Source organism: Chlorocebus sabaeus, chromosome 9 (genome assembly GCF_047675955.1).
Source record: "Chlorocebus sabaeus isolate Y175 chromosome 9, mChlSab1.0.hap1, whole genome shotgun sequence".
Lineage (NCBI taxonomy): Eukaryota > Metazoa > Chordata > Mammalia > Primates > Cercopithecidae > Chlorocebus > Chlorocebus sabaeus.
The window spans coordinates 104,926,845-104,939,565 of record NC_132912.1 but is presented as its reverse complement, the minus strand read 5'-3'; the positions used below and the strand labels follow the sequence as shown (position 1 = coordinate 104,939,565).

Here is a 12,721-nt window from a genome sequence, read left to right as displayed (position 1 = left end):
ATTGATGGACATTTGGGTTGGTTCCAAGTCTTTGCTATTGTGAATAGTGCCACAATAAACATACGTGTGCATATGTCTTTATAGCAGCATGATTTATAATCCTTTGGGTATATACCAAGTAATGGGATGGCTGGGTCAAATGGTATTTCTAGTTCTAGATCCTTGAGGAGTCACCACACTGTGTTCCACAATGGTTGAACTAGTTTACAGTCCCACCAACAGCGTAAAAGTGTTCCTATTTCTCCACATCCTCTCTAGCACTTGTTTCCTGACTTTTTAATGATGGTCATTCTACCTGGTGTGAGATGCTATCTCTTTGTGGTTTTGATTTGCGAGTATCCATGATTCTAAGTTCCCCAGATGATTCTAATTTTCAGCTGATGTCTTCGGAATTGTTGATTTAGACCAGGAATTGGCAAACTTCTTCTGTAAAGGGCCACATCCTAAATATCGTAGGCTTTGTGGGCCAGTGATAAGATCTCTGTCACATATTCTCTCTCTTTTTAAAAGACCTTTACAAATGTAAAAACCATTCTTAGTTCCTAGGTAATATAAAAACAAGCCATGGGCTGGATTTGACCCATAGGCCATTTTGCCAACCCCCAATTTGGACTATGCACAAGCTAGAATATAGCCTGGAAAAGGCACCGTGAGACAAGCTGTGGCCAAGAAAACCCTGCAAGCTGCTGCCAAAAAGCCTCTGCAGTGAAATCACAGGTCCAGACCCCTATAACTGGCACCAAAGTTTTTCTGGTTTGAGTAGGGTGTGGAAGGGGTTTAGACTCACAATAATAAAACTCCCAAGACACATTATAAACCAGCCAGTTTATTATTTTGTAGTAAGATGTAGAACTTTTACCATGCAGACTGAAATATCTGTGTCAGCATGAACAGTACATTTTCTTCCTAGAGGCAGTTAACATGGAAAACCAGGTTATTATCAGGTTATTTAGCAAGTATGGAATCCAAACAAGAGGAGACTAATTTTAAGACCTGTAATTCATCCATGAAGGCTTGGGGCACACTTTTCTACCACCAGAACGCCTTAGCCTCCAGAAAGCTGTGGACTCTTCCCTCTCCATCTTGGTCTGGCTAAGTACCACCACTGCTCAGTCACTTCCTTCAGCCATACCGTCAGGCCAGCTTGGCCTAAGAGCTGTATCTCTGGTCACTGGTTTGTGTTGTTACAGCCACTGTTACTAACAGTTAAGGTTCTGAAGGGGGCATGTCAATTGCTCCCAGGTACCAACTACGAGACACAATAATCCTATTAGTTTGTTCTCCCAAACCCACTCCACTCAAGTTTATCAGGTAATATGCTCTGTAAGGTTCTTTCCAACCCCATTAGCACATACATAGATTACCTACAATTTCACCTAATGTAATCTACCTTCCTACTGAGGATTGAGGTTTTAACGTTTGTTTTTTTTTTCCCCACTTTCTTGATCAGTGATTCCCAACCATGTAGGAATTAATGAAATCAATTCTGTATCACCACTGCAACCAAGACAGCGATACCAAGTGATATGTATTTTTCAAACTAATGTCATTTCATTCTCTATACTGTAAAAAAACGAGAAGATGCAGTCCTCAACTTAGTACTCAATACTAGGAAGGGTGAAGTTGTCAAAAAATGTCTTTCAACAGTAGAAAAGTTTGCTTTCAAATTAAAAAACAAAGCATGTTTTGCAAACATCATGTAATGATAAAATTACAGAAAAAAAATTTATTCAGTATGACCCCATGGCACATGCCACACCAGAATTCTGCCTGTAACAAAACAGTGAATTTTATCCCAAAAAGTAGGTCAGGTCCATGCTGGCTAAAAACTTCAGTCCCAGACCCAATAAATGAAGATGAAATACATACTGCATGCTTAACAGACATTGCATATACATCAATAATTCTTTAATGCCCCTCTCTAGGGGTTTTGAGGAAAGGAGGGATGAAATGTGGACATGTGCACTCACAAAGGCAGAATTTTCTTCCAATTATAAAAAGTCACACCTGACCCTTTACTATGTTTTGGGCAACAGCCAAGATTTTATCTGTGGGACTCCACCTTTGAAAATCACAACAAAAATCAATAGGAAATTATTTAATATAAAATATACAAATTTCTCAGTATGAGGACTTTCACAGAAAAGTAAGGAGACAACAATGAAAATGAATTTTCTTTAAAAATAACATTCCCTTATTTTGTCCCTGCTACTCAACACTCAAAAACAAGTCTGTACAAAACTAGGAACAGAAAAAAGGACCAGAGAGGATGTTACATTGTAAAGTCTTAGGACCTACCCTAAACTTCTGTCCTCACTGAGACCCTCACCTAGAGAGATTAGGGTTCCCAGGTCCACTGGAGAAAGTGAGTAGTCTCCGATCATAACCCTTGCTTCACCAAAGATGGCCTCAGGTCACTCGCTGTCAAACTTAATGGAATTGACCTGGACAGAGATTGAGCCTCCCCGGTAGCTGCCCCGCTTCTTCTTGGTTTTCTCATGCCGGAAGGACTTGCCTTTGGTGAACTTCAAAACCTGATTGGCTCGCTCTCCCCAGTCTCCAGCTGCACCTCGCTGGTAAGTAGAGAGGGGGATTAACACAGAGGAGGACCACGCCAGGGCCCTGTCACTTTATTCTTTCTACTCCTTGCTCAAGGCAACCTGAACCCAGAGAAGATTCCCACCAACCTGAACCAAGAGCTATCCCCTCTGACACTACCTATCCTTCCTCTCAAGAATGGCACAGATCTCTCTCTCACCTTGGCATCAAAGGAATTGTCTGCAACTCGTGAATCCACCTCAATTTCCTCCTCCCTGACCCTTCGGAATGGGGATGATGCCCTTTTTTCTCCCTACAGAAGAATGAAGTAGGAAATGAAAGACAGAGTGGTCATCTAACAGCTCTTCTGAGTGATACACATGGACACATGTGCCAGGTCATGCCAGGCAGAGCTGTCAAGATGATCCTAGATTTTTCTACTTTTAAAGAGCTGGTTCCTGAGAGGAAAGTGAGACAACTTACTTTCTTCCTTTTTGGAAATGTGTTAGGGGTCTGAAGCTTTATCTTCTTGGCCTGAGGAGTCTCTGCCTCCTTGGCAGCCTCATTCTGCTTCCGCTTCTTTAATGAACCTACAAAACAAAAAGCCAGACTCAGGCCAAGTGCAGTGGCTCACAACTGTAACCCCAGCATTTTGGAAGGCCAAGGTAGGAGGATTGCTTGAGCCCAGGAAATTGAGATCAGCCAGGGCAATATAGTGAGATTCTGTCTCTATAAAAAGTTAAAAAATGAGCCAGACATGGTGGTGCATGCTTGTAGTCCCGGCTACTCAGGAGGCTAAGGTGGAAAGATCACCTGAGCCCATGAAGTTAAGGCTGCACCAGCCGTGATCATGCCATTGCACCCCAGCCTGGGTGACAGAGTAAGATTCTATTAAAAAAAAAAAAAAAAAAGAAGACCAGTTTCCTGTTCTTCCTCCCAGTTTCCACAACTGGAAGCCCAGTGGTGGGCCTCCTCTCACTACCCTACTCTCAAAGAGTATATCCCATCCTGATTTGGGGGGACAAAACCCAGAGGGCATGTTTACTGGGTACAGACCTGATTTGGAAACTGCCACTGCTGCCTTTTTCTTTTCTTCCTCTTCCTCGCTGTTCTTAGCTTCTTTTCCATTCTGGGCAGTCAGTGCAGAGGTGCCATTGGCCTTGGGGGCTTGTGGTCTGGGAAAGCCCTTGCCCTTGGGCTTCTCTTCCTCCTCCTCACTGGAGTCATCAGAGGAAGAACTGCTGCTGCTCTCAGTCTTTCCTTTCTTTGCAGAGGCTGGCTTGGAAGGGGCTGCACCTCCTGCTACCTTCTGTGGCTTCTTCTTAACTGCAGACTTAGCTGTCTTCTCTTCCTCCTCCTCCTCCTCCTCACTGCTGGAGCTGCCTGAATCAGAGCTGCTGTCTCTACTACCCTGAGGAGCCTGCTTGGCAGGCAGAGGTGGAGCTGCTTTGGCAGTCGCCTTGGGCTTAGTGGTGGCCACCGTCTTTTTTTTCTTCTCCTCCTCACTGGAGCTGCTCTCTTCCTCACTGGAGCTGCTGTCAGCCTTTCTCATTGGAGGCTTCTGGCCACCGCCTACAGATTGCTTGGGGGTTGCAGCTGGCTTTGCTGCAGGTGACTTGATGGTGACAGCTGGCTTATTTGAAGAATTCTTGGTGGTACCAGCTGGCTTATTTGAAGAATTCTTGGTGGTACCAGCTGGCTTGGAAGGAGCTTCATCATCCTCAGAGCTGTCAGAATCTAGACACAGAGGGATGGGATCAACAGCTCCCCAATTCAGATTCAGGGGAGCCCTTAGCAGCTGCCTGAGAGCATTTCACTGAACTGAGGGCCTCCATATGCCTTACCTGAGCTGTCTGAAGAACTCTCTGCTTTCTTTGCTGGAGGTGGTTTAGTGGTTGCTTTAGAGACAACTGCCTTAGTTGGGGGTTTCTTCTCTTCTTCAGAACTTGAATCTGAGGAAAACCTGTAGCATTATGCTGGGTCCAGAGTCCCAACCCAACCAGGACAGCAATAAAAAGAATGCAAAGACACACACAGAGCCATAGCTCTGTCTTGCTTTAAGCAAAAAACAATGGATGGATGGATGGCTTTCTCTCTCCCTTCTTCCTCATCCCCTCCTCCAGACCCACACTGAGGGGAGGCTGCATCCCTCTGACTCACCAGACTCATCACTGCTGTCTTCACTGCTTTCCACAGGCTGCTGCTTCTCCACAGCCTTCTTGGGAGGCTGGGTTCCCAGAGACTTCTTTGGTAGGGGAGCAGAAGGCGGGGGGACTGAACTGTAGGGACCTGTTTAAAAAGGATAGTGTGATGGTTTTAAGATATGTCTACAAATTTTTTTGATACTACTTTCTTCTAGAAATGAAGCTTAATTCCCCTTGAGTATGGGCCAGAATCAATGACTCAGTTCTAACAGAACACGGTGTCACTTCTGAGTCTAAGTTATACAAGGCACTGGAGAGTCCTCCTTGCTTTCCCAGATCACTAGTACTGGGAGAAGCTAGCTGTCATGTCATGAGGATGCTCAGGCAGCTCTATGGAGAGGTCCATGTGATTACTGCAGCTGGGCCCTGACCACAGTCATACAGCTTCACTCTCCATGTCCAGTCACCTGGTTTATTTTTCAGGGTTTTTTTTTGCTCCTCTTCCTCCTCACTGGAGGAATCCTCACTGCTGGAACTCTTCTGGGTAGGGGTGGCAACTGCTTTCACTGGGGCCTTGGCCACAACTTGCTTTTTAGGTACAGTCTGCATTGGAAAGAAAACTGATTACCACAGGAAAATGCTGATCCAACCAATCCTGCCAGGGAATGGAGACACACACACATCCCACCCTGGTCACCTCTTCCCTGACCGAAGTTATGGCCCAGACCTTCTTGGGGGTGGCTGCTGCCTTTTCCTCCTCTGAGTCATCACTGCTACTGCTGCTGCTGCTGCTGCTGCTGCTGCTACTGGCTGCTTTACCGTTGGCTACTTTAGGTGCTGCTCGAGCTGGAATACCCAAAAAAAAAAAAAGAGTAAGGAGTAATAGGGCAAGTCAGGACCATGAAAAACCTCCTTCCCATGATCAGAGAACTTAGAAGTCCACCAATTCCTTTTTTTTTTTTTTTTTGAGACGGAGTCTGGCTCTGACTCTGTCACACAGAGCAGTGTGCAGTGGTTCAAGCAACTCTCCTGCCTCAGCCTCCGGAGTAGCCGGGATTACAGGTGCCCACCACCATGCCCAGCTAGTTTTTTTATTTTTGATAGAAACAAGGTTTCGCCATGTTGGCCAGGCTGGTCTTGAACTCCTGACCTCAAGCAATCCGCCTGCCTCAGCCTCCCAAAGTGCTGGGATTATAGGCGTGAGCCACTGTGCCTGGCCAGGAGTCCACCAATTCTTTCAACTTTAGAGCAGCCATCAAGGAGAATGCCATGGTTTACCACATCAAAGGATGCCTTTCCTATCCCATGGCAGGAATAAAACTAAGAAAAGATGACATAAATAATCTCAATATCCCCTCTAAAATCTTTCACTTCAACCTCCATTCAGAGAAATAACCTAACCCTCAAGTTACAGAAAAAAAGAAAAATTCTCATTTGTCTCATAGAATGACATACAAGAATAAAAAAGGCAGTGAAAAGTACAACAAATAGATATCTAAGTGGTTACAGTGGAATGGGATGTGTAAGAACATAAAATGTCTATGAAATGTCACCAAAAAATACCAAATGGACATCATTTTTAAAAATATACATTTTTCCTTGCTGCAATAATTGTTTCTCTATTTACTAGCTCCTATGAAATCTTGCTATTAGTAAAACCTTTAAAATTAAAAGACCAGTAATCAATACCTCCAGTTCAACAAACAGTACCATTTCACCCCTGTGCCAAATCAGCAGTTTTAACACTAGTCCCCAGAGCAATCTGGTCCCCAGCCCAGCCTCTTGGGAACGGAAACAGTACCTGGTTTGGGAGAGGCTTTAGCCTGAGCTTTAGCTGCCACAGGTGTTATCTTTGGCTTCTGGTTCTTTGGTGGCTCATCCTCGGAGCTTGAGTCAGAATCAGAATCAGAGCTCTTGGCCTTCTTAGGAGGAGCTTTGGCTGCCTTGGCTTGGGGCTTAACTCCCTTCTGTTAGAAAAGACACAAGGAGAGAAATCAACAAAAGCTTCCAGGTACCCAAAGGGCATCCTATGTTCCTTTTATTTTTAGGGGCTTAATGCAGCAGTAAGAGCAAGAGAAGGCTAAGGACAGGATATGGAAAGGGCAAAAAACTCTTAAGAAACAACAAAGTTCAGCCACTTGATACATTGGCCCTGTTCCTGCCATATCCTGCCAAAGCTCCCAAGAAAACACACTCTCTTATTCTTGGAGTCCTGAATAGTGTCCCAGAAGAACCCAAACTCCTCAAGCAGAATGGGTTTAATTTCCTCTAGATTCCAAGCCTGACCTCAACCTCACAAATCCCTTCCAGACCTCATATTTTTATCAGCTCTCTGAAAATCCCCAGATTTTCTTCCTCATAATCACCTATTGTATTGCCGGCATCGCTCCTTGGTTACAAGTTAGAGGCCAAGATTTTGGTTTCTTCCTTTCCAATCCTTAAACCCCCTTTTCTTCCCAGAGCTGCAAACCTGGACAGGCTGTTTCTTTTGGTCCTCCTCCTCCTCATCATCACTGGACTCTTCACTGCTGCTGCTCTCTGATGCTTTGGCTGCAGCCTTCCCAGGAGGCAGACCGACTCGCTTGGCAGGTACAGCTGAACAAAAACACAGGTCCCAGTAAGAATCACCCATGTGAAACAAGCAGGCTGTAAATTATTTTCCTGGCACCACCAAGCCCACCCGCTACTTTGCCTTACCAGCCTTCTTTGCTGGAGGCCCTTCAACTTCCTCCTCCTCCTCGCTGCTGTCCTCACTACTGTCACTGGATGAGGCCTTCTTCTTAGTTTTCTTAGCCACTGGTCCATTTGCCTGTAACTTTCGCTCTGGGGCCTTGGCAGACCTGCTAAGGTAGATTAGACCAATTTCTAGGAGACTGGAATCTTCCCAAACCAAGAAACATAGCCCAGCCCACCTTGGGGGAGAAATAGCCAAAATGGAACAAGAAAGGCTTACTTGAGCCAGAAGCTATAGATGTCTAAGAGGGAAGAGGCATTGGCATCCTGCTGCGTCTGTAGAAGAAAAAGAGCTGGGTAAAGAAATTATTTTATCCTGGTTATGCTTTCATTAAATGTGGCCTGTTATATACATAATTACTAAATTTGGTATACATGTTACATTTTCATAAAACTTTTGCTACGTGCATTAAATCAGGAGAAAAATATTCTGTTTGTGGATTTCCCAATTTCTGATCTAAAAAACTTGGGCTATTATCATGTTTGTGGCACCATCTAACCCCCTGCCCACCAATCTATATTGACCAAAGTCCTTAAAAAAAAAAAAAAAAAAAAAAATTCAGCCAGTCACAGTGGCTCATGCCTGTAATCCCAGCACTTTGGGAAGCTGAGACAGGCTGATCAAGAGGTCAGGAGTTCGAGACCAGCCTGGCCAAATCAGTGAAACCCCCTCTCTACTAAAACAAAAATTAGCCCAGTGTGATGGCACATGTCTGTAATCCTAGCTACTTGGGAGGCTGAAGCAGGAAAATCGCTTGAACGAAGGAGGCGGAGGTTGCAGTGAGCTGAGATCGCGCCACTGCACTCCAGCCTGGGCTACAAGACTAAGACTCGGCCGGGCGTGGTGGCTCAAGCCTGTAATCCCAGCACTTTGGGAGGCCGAGACGGGCGGATCACAAGGTCAGGATATCAAGACCATCCTGGCTAACACGGTGAAACCCCGTCTCTACTAAAAAATACAAAAAACTAGCCAGGCGAGGTGGCAGGCACCTGTAGTCCCAGCTACTCGGGAGGCTGAGGCAGGAGAATGGCGTAAACCCGGAAGGCGGAGCTTGCAGTGAGCCGAGATCGCGCCACTGCACTCCAGCCTGGGCGACAGAGCGAGACTCCGTCTCAAAAAAAAAAAAAAAAAAAAAAAAAAGAGTAAGACTCTATCTCCAAAAAAAAAAAAAAAAAAAAATCACTTTTGACTGGGCACAGTGGCTCATGCCTGTTATCTCAGCACTTTGGGAGGCTGAGACAGGAGGATCACTGGATGCCAGGATTTCATGACCAGCCTGAGCAACACAGCAAGACCTCCATCTACCAAAAAAAAAAAAAAGCTCACTCTCTTTACTTTGGCAATGTACTATCTATGGAGAAACCCCGTCTCCTAGCCAGGTGTGGTGGCAGACGCCTGTAATCCCTGGTACTCAGGAGGCTGAGGCAGGAGAATCGCTTGAACCCCGGAGGCGGAGGCTGTAGTGAGCTGAGATCACGCCACTGCACTCCAGCTTGGGCAACAGACCAAGACCCTGTCTAAAAAAAAAAAAAAAAAAAAAAAAAAAAGAGGAAAAAAAAAAAAAGAAACAAGACTGGTGAGTATTGTATTGAATGTAAAGAACTGCATTTAGGGGCCAAGCACGGTGGCTCAGGCCTGTAATCCCAGCACTTTGGGAGGCTGAGGTAGGCAGATCATGAGGTCAGGAGTTCAAGACCAGCCTGACCAACGAGGTAAAACCCTGTCTCTACCAAAAACACAAAAACTTAGCTGGGCGTGGTGGCGCACACCTGTAATCCCAGCTACTCAGGAGGCTGAGGCAGGAGAATCGCTTTAACCCAGGAGGCTGAGGTTGCAGTGAGCTGAAATCACACCATTGTACTCCAGCCTGGGCGACAAAGCAAGTCTCAAAAAAAAAAAAAAAGAACTGCATTTAGGCTGGGCGCAGTGGTTCACACCTGTAATCTAATACTTTGGCAGGCTGAGGCAGGAAGATCACTTAAAGACAGGAGTTCAAGACCACTGGGCAAAACAGTGAGACCTCCATCTCTCTCTCTTTTTTTTTTGAGACTGAGTTTCGCTCTTGGTCGCCCAAGCTGGAGTGCAATGGCACTGCAGTGGCTCGGCCTGTGGTGGCTAAACGCCTGTAATCCCAACACTTTGTGAGGCTGAGGCGGGTGGATCACCTGAGATCGGGAGTTGGAGACCAGCCTAACCAACATGGAGAAACCCCGTCTCTACTAAAAATACAAAATTAGCCAAGCGTGGTGGCACATGCTTGTAATAATCCCAGCTACTTGGGAGGCCAATGCAGGAGAATCGCTTGAACCTGGGAGGTGGAGGTTAGGGTGAGTTGAGATTGCGCCATTGCACTCGAGCCTGGGCAACAAGAGCGAAACTCTGTCTCAAAAAAAAAAAAAAAAAAAAAAAAAAAAATTAGCCAGGTGTGGTGGCACATGTCTGTAGTCCTAGGTACTCCAGTGACTAAGGCAGGAGGATTGCCTGAGCCCAGAGGTTCAAGGCTACAGTGAGCTATCATTGCATCACTGTACTCCAGCCTGGGCAACAGAGTGAGACCCTCTAAAAGAAACAAACACACACAAAACAATACACATAAGAGTACAGGATCAGGCCAGGCGCAGTGGCTCACGCCTGTAATCCCAACACTTTGGGAGGCCAAGATGGGCAGATCACCTGATCAGGAATTTGAGACCAGCCTGGCCAGTATGGTGAAACCCCATCTCTACTAAAGATACAAACATTAGCTGGGTGTGGTGGTGGGCACCTGTAATCCCAGCTATTCGGGAGGCTGAGGCATAAGAATCGCTTGAACCTGAGAGGTGAAGGTTGCGGTGAGCTGAGATTGCACCACTGCACTGCCGCCTGGGCAACAGAGTGAGACTCTGGGGTACAAAAAAGAGTACAGGACCAGAGTCAGGACACATGGGAACTCACCTTTGGACAAATTACTTAGTCTCCCCGAAATTATTTTATTCTCTATAAAATGGAGATAATACTACACATCTCATTAAGTTATTGAGAGGATAAGACATAATGCATGTTGGCCGGGTGCAGTGGCTCACACCTGTAATCCCAGCACTTTGGGAGGCCCAGGTGGTGGATTTCTTGAGGTCAGGAGTTCAAAAGCAGCCTGGCCAACACGGTGAAACCCCGTCTCTATTAAAAATACACACAAAAAAAAATTAGCTTGGCTTGGTGGGGCACACCTGTAGGCCCAGCTACTTGGGAAGCTGAGGCAGGAGAATCACCTCAGCAGAGGTTGCAGTGAGCTGAGATCATGCCACTGCACTCCAGCATGGCGACAGAGCCAGACTCCGCCTCAAAAAAAAAAAAAAAAAAAAAAAAAAAAAAAAAAATTAAATGCATGTAAAGGGCTTAGCTCCTGACCCTTAGTAAACTCTTCACAAAGATTAGCTTTTCTCACATAAAACCATTTCAGAATCCTAATTCTGAGGCCAGGCACGGTGTCTCATGCCTGTAATCCCAGCACTTTGGGAGGCCGAGGCGGGTAGATTTCTTGAGGTCAAGAGTTCAAGATCAGCCTGGTCAACATGGTGAAACCCTGTCTCTACTAAAAATACAAAAATTAGCTGGGCGTGGCAGTGCGCGCCTGTAATCCCAGCTACTCGGGAGGCTGAGGCAGGAGAATCTCTTGAATTTAGGAGGCGGAGGTTACAATGAGCCGAGATCGCACCATTGCACTCCAGCCTGGGCAACTGCACTCCAGACTGGGCAAGAGACTCTGTCTCAAAAAAAACAAAAAAAAAGAATCCTAATTCTGAAATGTCCAATTCCATTCAGTCCACTGTGAAAGTACTCTCTGCAGTCTCCTTAACAGTCAACTCTAAACAGTTTCATTAAGAAAGCAGTTAGATCACATGGCAGCATGTCCCGGCTTAAGGAAGTTCTGAAGCTGATCTGATTCTTTGCTTTTGCAGCCTGATTCTGCTAAAAGTGCAAGCCATCCTTTCTAGTCATGCTATCAACCCTGCAGAAGACCTCCTCTCTCTCCTCCCTCAAGGTCTCTTCCCATGCAGGGATGTCTGTTGATGTGAAAGATTACAAACCTCTCACATTCCTGGTTCTCTTACTCTCACATGTGTTTGGAGCATCCTAAATTGCCATAATTATGGTACAGCTTTAACTTCTACAAGATTCCTCTGCACCAGCACTGAGATTGCTACTCTTACACATCATCTTACTGAAATTCACAAAAATCCTATAAAGTGGATGATGACATCCCTGTAGAAAGACTCAGAGAGGTTAAATAAACTGCCCGGGTCACGTATCTAAAAAGTGACAGAGCCTGGTCTCAAACCTAGGTTTGTTTGATTCCACTAGCCAAAGCTCCAAGCCCACCACTATGCCTGCTTGGTAGGGCTGTTTATGATGCTCAATTCTCATCAGTGTAACTCAAAACAAAACTCTGCTTCTACTTTCATTCATTTTCTTCTTTATTAACGAAAATCCCGGCCTTCATTCTAAAGCAATTTCACTTGCTTTTGAAGCCCAGTAAATGTAACTGAGGGTAAGGTCAAATCGCGGTTTGCCTCACCCAACGAAAAGCACCCCAGAAGAACCAGATGCCGAAGAACCAACGTCCTCAGTGGGACAAGGCTCTAGCACCCCGCTGCACTCTGCCAGCCATGTGACTTCGGGCCACGAGGCTCCCACGCTGCCGCCGCTGCACGGCTCCACAAGAAAAAAAAAAACAAGACTCAGCGATATCTAGTCAGAACTGGGGGAAGAGGAGCGACCGAGGCCGCAGGCTTTCTCTGGCCACTGCCCAGGGGTCGGCGTAAAGGCCTTGCGGACACTGGACTGGCGGACCCCACAGACTTCCCCTCCTGGAAACCTAAGCACGTCAGGGCCTGAAGCTTTGTGGTCATCTCAGCCCGGTGCCCACCCCAAGCCCGGAACTCACAGCTCCTGTCGCTTTGGCGAACTTATTGGCCACCTCCGAGAGTTGGTTATCGCGCAGGAAGCCGAGCACGAGGGGATACAGGTCGCTGGGAACCACGCGGCGCAAGCCGGCGTCCGCCATCCTCCGGGCAATACGCGTCACTACCGTTGTCTACGCAGCGCGACTCAGTAACCCAACAGGGGCAGTGGGCGGGCCCGTGTACGTCATTGCGCCGCGCGGGCGCATAGCGGAAAGGGCGGGGCTCCACAGGACAGTCCCACCTCCACCTCAGAGGTAGGGTAGACGGGAAATCTATAAACTCTTTCCGGTCCCATGTGTATCGCCATCTTGGTTAAGGGCGGAGCCCACTGGCCGCCAGTTTGTGGAGGTGGAGCTCTGACG

At 46.5% G+C, this 12,721-nt stretch overlaps 1 protein-coding gene across 2 annotated transcripts; it reads right to left on the bottom strand.

Annotated features, from left to right (window-relative positions):
- Positions 1–806: 806 nt before the first annotated feature.
- NOLC1 (nucleolar and coiled-body phosphoprotein 1) lies at positions 807–12,508 on the bottom strand. 2 transcript variants are annotated; one of them, XM_007963949.3, is made up of 13 exons: positions 12,341–12,508; positions 7,636–7,691; positions 7,380–7,525; positions 7,153–7,277; positions 6,484–6,649; positions 5,410–5,528; positions 5,150–5,285; positions 4,699–4,827; positions 4,383–4,490; positions 3,595–4,275; positions 3,022–3,128; positions 2,759–2,851; positions 807–2,573 (listed from the first exon to the last, which is right to left on the bottom strand). In XM_007963949.3, the coding sequence occupies exons 1-13, from the start codon at positions 12,458–12,460 to the stop codon at positions 2,415–2,417; spliced, it is 2,145 nt and encodes a 714-aa protein (XP_007962140.1). In that variant the 5' UTR covers positions 12,461–12,508; the 3' UTR covers positions 807–2,414. The 2 variants fall into 2 exon arrangements, with proteins under 2 accessions (XP_007962140.1, XP_007962141.1); XM_007963950.3 differs by having other exon boundaries at positions 7,380–7,522.
- Positions 12,509–12,721: the final 213 nt, after the last annotated feature.

Bases quoted from the DNA above. Each gene is read 5' to 3' on its own strand.
- NOLC1 (XM_007963949.3), bottom strand. From the start codon at position 12,460: ATGGCGGACGCCGGCTTGCGCCGCGTGGTTCCCAGCGACCTGTATCCC. The intron at 6,650-7,152 runs GTTTGCAGCTCT...CTTTTCTAACAG, and splicing joins AAAAGAAACAGCCTGTCCAG to AAGGGAGTTAAGCCCCAAGC. The intron at 4,491-4,698 runs GTGAGTCAGAGG...GGTTTTCCTCAG, and splicing joins AGACAGCAGTGATGAGTCTG to ATTCAAGTTCTGAAGAAGAG.